The 6,781-nt window shown below is 40.4% G+C and overlaps 1 protein-coding gene across 1 annotated transcript; it reads left to right on the forward strand.

Moving 5' to 3' along the window:
• Positions 1-2,740: 2,740 nt before the first annotated feature.
• LOC130990951 (probable LRR receptor-like serine/threonine-protein kinase At4g37250) lies at positions 2,741-6,484 on the forward strand. The gene is made up of 2 exons (XM_057915169.1): positions 2,741-4,840; positions 5,687-6,484. Exons 1-2 carry the CDS (start codon positions 3,196-3,198, stop codon positions 6,382-6,384), a joined length of 2,343 nt encoding a protein of 780 aa, XP_057771152.1. The 5' UTR covers positions 2,741-3,195; the 3' UTR covers positions 6,385-6,484.
• Positions 6,485-6,781: the final 297 nt, after the last annotated feature.

The following is a 6,781-nucleotide window of genomic DNA, read 5'->3' on the forward strand; positions in this document are numbered from 1 at the left end:
ATAAAAACAAAACGTGAAATCATGACTAAAAATGAAAATAATTTGGCTCCTTTCTGCAGGGGGCATTTAATTTGTGGGAAAAAAATGGTCATTTCAATCAAGTGAAACACGAAAGTGGTAGATACCATGTAGTTCCAATAATTGAAAAGAAAATCGAAACACAAAGTATGACATGCTTGTATTGCAGCCGACACTACACCAATCAACAATCTAAGGATCAAAATTTACCCACCAACTAAATCATTTTTCATGTAAAGTGGAACTAGGTAAAATTTAATGTGGTGATGAGTGAAACAACCCACTCTTCACCGTGGATATGTTATAAAAAGATGTAAAAAAAACATTCATATTTAAGTGAAATAACAAAAATGTTATTGGATGTGATAAAATTTGCGTGAAAATTATACACTTTCACAGTAATTGTTGGAAATGTATTTTGTCGACAGATTTATCCATTAGGTGAACGACTATCGCTAGCTAATAAACTAATTGGTCAATTGGCTAACTCCATTAACTGGTTGACCGGCTAGTCCACTAGTGGACCAACGGTCGATTGGGTACTGAATTTGTCGATCGACTATACATTATAAGTCATCAATGTTAGAGTATTACTAATTTTCACACAAACTTAATCTTATGATCTAGAAAATTTTGTATCCCGTCTTGCCCGAAAATCCAACTCATTTTCAAAGTGAGATCCTTAACTCTACCGTTACGCTCATCATGTCAAATATAATATCTTCGATATTACATATATATATAGAGGAGAGCTACAATATAAACATTTTTTAATATATACAATGCGAACTAGATAAAATGTATGAATTCTGTGTAGAGCGTATGAATTGGCTCTGTAAATGTATGAATTGCGAAAAATAATTTTTTTGCTACCTATGAGATTCGAATTCGAGACCATGAATTTATCTAGCAAGGTGATGAATCAACCTTAGATCTTGATGATATAAAGCTGAAAATAGTTCCTAGTTTATGTTCTAAAATGTATTTTTATTTTAGCCCACTCCTATATTCAATAAACCACCCTTATTTTAAGAATTACAAACCAGCAAAAATGCATGAATTTTATGTATAACACGCATGAATAAACTGTATAAAGGTATGAATATCGAAAAAATAATTTTTTGCTACCTTTGAGATTCGAACTCGTGACCATGAATATATCCAACAAGGTGATGAATCAACCGTAGATCTTGATGATCTAAGGGCTGAAAATGGTTCTTAATTTATATTTTAATAAGCGTTCTTATTTTAGTCTTCCCCTATATATATATATATATATATATCATTAATTATACTCATGGTCTCACAAAAAATAGCAATCTCATTGGTACTACCCCTATATATACATAATACATAATTTTTAAATTTTTAAATATAATCGAATATCACAATTTCATATTTGTATTTGAATAATCGAATCGAGTGTTTATATTCCAATTTCAATCGATTAATTTCGAATATAAATTTTAAAATTTTGAATTGATTATTTGATCGAACAAAAAATATTTGATTCGTTTATCATTTTATTCGAAGCTAATCTTATTACGAGTAAGGGATAAATATCAAAATTTTGAATTGAATATTTGATCGAATAAAAAATAGTTTTTGATTCGTTTACCATTTTGTTCGAAGCTAATCTTATTACGAGTAAGGGAAAAATTCATTCCTTGAGTGAAGTTATTAGGGTGCTCTTGTTAATTGGAACATTCAATCAAGATCTATTTTGTGGTGCAGATATTTATAATAATAATGCAACACATTCTAGTGTTGTTGTAATATGACATCCCATGTTATAAAAGGAAACATAAGACAGAAACGAAACCAATAATCTACAAGTTGGATCCCTTTTGGAAAAGTCAATATACAATAATTAGTATTATTTGTGAGGGAAGAATTCTTGACTCCATCTTAGTGTCATGTAGCAAAGATGCTATTCCTCCCACATTCATCTCTGATTTCGCAACTAAAATATACAACAACAAGATCTCCCCTTTTTCCAATTAGTGTCATATCATAAAGAACAGCGTTAATTAACTATCCATTTTATTCAGTCCTTTTTTTATCCCCACCATTAATTAATGCCATCATCAACGTCCGAAACAGAACATTTTTGGTGAGAAAGTTTGTTTTCTGGTGAGCTGTGCCTCTTCCCATTTTTCTTTATTTACTTTTAGATTATTCTTGAAAAAAAAGTTGAACTTTGACCCATGGTAATTTTTTTACTTGAATTTATAATTAATATAAATATGATATTATCGTTTAAATAAACTAATTTTGATTAATTTTTGATTTTACACACAAATTTTAAAATTAGTACAAGTATTTAGAAATTTTACAATTGTTGTAACTTTATATTTTTTAATAATTTTGTTGTAACTTTATTAAGATTGAGATTTTCATCTAAAATAATAATGACATGGTAGCTCGATGACATAAATTATGTGAGTTGACTTCGACATGGTAGCTCCAATAATATTTAGCCAGAATAAGTACAAGCAATATTTATAATACTCCATGCGTTCCAGTTTAGTATTCATTTGAGAGTTGATACGAGTTTTTTTTTTTTTTAGAATAGAGTGATACGAGTTTTAATAAAGTGATTGAATGTATTATTAGTGGAATAAATGTCTCATTTTTTGTGAGAGTGTCAAAATAATTAAAGTGAAATAAATGTCACACCTACTTTTACTAAAAATAAAAATAGATATCAAAATGTAGGACACATTAAAAAAAATATGGATACCAAAAATTGGTACGAATAGACTAATATAAATCGAAATTAGAAAATTATCATAGAATAAAAATTCGAATTACTCCCTCCGTCCCATGAAGGAAGGCCAAGTTTTCGTTTTGATTTGTCTCACGAAGCAAGATCAGTTTCTAAAAGTAGCAAAAAATTTACTCTTTATTAACCTTTTCACTTTTTCATCTACCACACTTAACACAAAAAATACAAATTTCTTAATTTCCGTTCTGAAAAGAACTTGGTCTTACTTCATGGGATCGCGTGAGTATATTTTACTCTTAATAAATATGCCTAATTTTTTGTAAATGTTATTTTTCACCTCCTCTCACGTGGTCCCTTCTCTTTGTATGCCATAAATCTCAGTTCGTTTGCCACCTCACTCTCTCTCTTCTGTCTCGAAAATTAGAGATGCCGCAACAGCTGATGACACCATGAGCTCTGTTGACCCTGAGCTCCTCCGTCTGTGGCGGTGGAGGATTCTCGCGACGGTGCTTCTCATTCGGGCCGAGTCGTTCGGGCTGAGCAGCGACGGCGTGGCGCTGCTGTCGTTCAAGTACAACGTTCTCAGCGATCCTTTCGGGGTTTTGCAGAGCTGGAATTACAGCGACGCCACGCCGTGCTCGTGGAATGGAGTCTCTTGCGGCACTCCGGGCTCCGCCGACGCCTATTTCCGAGTCACGGCCCTCTCGCTCCCTAATTCCGGCCTTCTCGGATCAATCCCTTCCACGCTCGGAGCCATCCCTCACCTCCGAACTCTTAATCTCGCCAACAATTCCATCAACGGCTCCATCCCAGCCTCCCTCTTCGCCGCCATCTCCGAGCTTCAGAGCCTCGATTTCTCCAACAATTTGATCTCCGGCGAGCTGCCACCGCTCCTCGGGAACCTGCAATTTCTCCGAGTTCTGAACCTCTCCGACAATGCCCTAGCCGGCAACCTCCCAGCGAATCTCTCAGCTCTCCGTAACTTAACGGCTGTTTCCTTGCGGAGCAATTACTTCTCCGGCGAAATTCCCGGCGGATTCAGCTCGGTTCGATTCTTAGATCTGTCTTCGAATTTGATCAACGGCTCGCTGCCGGAGAATTTCGGCGGCGCCAATCTGGAATACCTGAACGTCTCCTTCAACAGGATCTCCGGCAAAATTCCGCCGGGATTCGCCGCCGGAATCCCCGTAAACGCAACCATCGATCTCTCCTCGAACGACCTAACCGGTCCAATTCCAGATTCCGATCTCTTCTCCAATCAAGTGACGGAATCCTACTCCGGCAACGGTAACTTGTGCGGCAAGCCGTTAAGAAACCTCTGCCCGATTCCGTCTTCCGCAGCAGCCATACCTAACGCTTCAGTGCCGGAATCTCCGCCGGCGATCGCTGCCATTCCGAAAACCATCACTTCCAGCCCCGCCACAGCCGCCGCCGGCAGCCCGCCGCAAGCGAAAGCGAGCGGGCTGCGGACGGGAACGATTTTGGGAATCGTGGCCGGAGACGTGGCGGGAATCGCGGTTTTATTGGCCATATTCGCGTACGTGTACAAAAGGAAAAGGAAAAAAGCCGCGAAAAAGACCGCGGAAAGTGCCGCAGAGTTTGACTGGGCGGCGGCGTCGTCCGAGTCCTCCTCCTCGGAGGAGGAACACAACTGGCTCCGCGGCTGGACCTGTCTCAACAAGCAGCGCCATCACGACGACGGCGCTGCTGGCGAGGCAGCAACCTCGGAGTCCGCGAGCTCCGAGGAAAACGCGGCGCCGCCGCAGCATCAGAAGAGCGGGGCGCTGGTGACGGTGGACGGGGAGAAGGAGCTGGAGCTGGAGACGCTGCTAAAGGCGTCGGCATACATCCTGGGGGCGTCGGGCTCCAGCATAATGTACAAGGCGGTTTTGGAGGACGGGACGACGCTGGCGGTGCGGCGCGTCGGGGAGAGCGGCGTCGAGAGGTTTAGGGATTTCCACAACCAGGTTCGGATCATCGCAAAGCTGGTGCATCCGAACCTGGTTCGGATCCGAGGCTTCTATTGGGGCGTCGAGGAGAAGCTCATCATCTACGAATTCGTTCCCAACGCTAGCCTCGCTAACGCCCGTTACAGTAAGTTCCAAAATTTTAGTTTCGTTCAATTTTTTTCCAAATTTCGTTCAAATTGAATTCTTGTTTAATTTTGAGATTGAATTGAATTGAATTTGTCGCAAGTTCTGATGAAAGTTTAGATTGTTAGTTGAATAGCTGAAAATGTGAAGTTATGAGTTGAATTATTTTGTGTACGAGTTTGGGGTCAGAGAGATATGCAATCAAGTATTTTGGTAACGTGTGCAGACTGAATTGGAGCGGTGGAGTAGTTGTAACTGAAACTTATTGTATTTAATGCTTCTCTTTTCTCTTCTGCTGCTGCAGCCACACCACCACTTCATTTGGTAGTCAGCTCCGTCTTCTAGCGCACGACTTTTACTACATCTTATCCTCCGCCACCGCGCATGATAGCTGTTATTATCTAATAATAAAAATGGATTAATTCTTTGTAAATTCATAACTATTACTGATTTTTCGGATATAAAGCTGTGATTTCCAAAATTTCTGTAATTAAGATTTCTGTTAAATTGAAATTGTCGTGGCGATGGAGGTTTCTAAAAGTATCGATGCCACCTGGATTTCGATTTAACGGGAATTTCTTAATTTTGGGCAATTTGCAAAAATATTTATCCACGCACTTTATAGAATATATAATCTGTGATTTAGATCCCAAAAAAAAAAGTGAAAACAATTGAATTATCATTCTACATTTATAATTTATAATTGTACCTTCTAGATTTTTATTTGGCTCGATTTGAAATATGAATCGCAGATTATTCGTGGAAATTAAATTCAATGTTTGTGATTAGGATGTATTTTGGTTCGTGCTACTGCTAACCTGCGGCTGTGGTGTGTAATTGTGTGCAGGGAAAGCTGGCTCCTCACCTTGCCCTTTACCTTGGGAAATGCGGCTCAAGATAGCCAAAGGCGTGGCCCGCGGGCTGTGCTACATCCACGAGAAGAAGCACGTGCACGGCAATCTCAAGCCCACCAATATCTTACTGGGCTGGGACATGGAGCCCAAAATCGGGGATTTCGGACTCCAGCGCCTCGTCACGTGCGACAACGGCAGCTCCAAGGCCGCCGGCAGCTCCGCTCGGAACTTCGGCAGCAAGCGCTCCACGGCCTCGCGGGACAGCTTCCAGGACTATGCTGCCAGCGGGGCCACCCCCAGCCCGAGCCCGAGCATAATGGGCGTGTCGCCTTACCATGCGCCCGAGTCGCTCCGGAGCCTCAAGCCCACCCCGAAATGGGACGTGTACTCGTTCGGGGTGGTGTTACTAGAATTAGTAACGGGTAAAGTCATAGCATCCGATGAGGCGGGTCCTGCCCTGGCCGTCGCAGGCAGCTCCATCTCGTCCGACGAGGACAAAGGGAAAGTGTCGAGGATGGCCGATGCGGCGATCCGCGCAGACATGGAGGGGAAGGAGGAGGAGTTGTTGGCGTTACTTAAATTAGGGTACAGCTGCATCTCACCGGTGCCGCAAAAGAGACCATCCATGAAGGAGGCGCTTCAAGCGCTTGAGAGATTTCCGTCGTGTTCGTTTTCTTCATCTTGCTATTAATTGATTGTAGGCACAGTGTATGTATGGATATGATTGGCTGACATGTTTTAGTTTTTCCTTACACAATCTTTGATCATATATCACAGGTTTGTGTTCTCAAGTTTTGGCTACGCCTTCGAATTACACAATTATGACCGGAGATTTCAGTTGATCAATCATTTAATCACTTATTTGGTTTTCATGTTTGAAATAGATTGATTAATAAAAGTAAGATTAATAGTTATTGTATCATTAAGATTAACTAGTACGTACGTCCATCCGTACAATGCACGACGAACATCCGAATTAATAATTAATATTATATATACTCCTTTCGTCCCACGAAGCATGACTCAGTTTCCTTTTTAGTTTATCCCACGAAGCTTGACCTGTTTTTAAAAATGGCAAAAAATTTACT

Source organism: Salvia miltiorrhiza, chromosome 6, assembly GCF_028751815.1.
Source record: "Salvia miltiorrhiza cultivar Shanhuang (shh) chromosome 6, IMPLAD_Smil_shh, whole genome shotgun sequence".
Lineage (NCBI taxonomy): Eukaryota > Viridiplantae > Streptophyta > Magnoliopsida > Lamiales > Lamiaceae > Salvia > Salvia miltiorrhiza.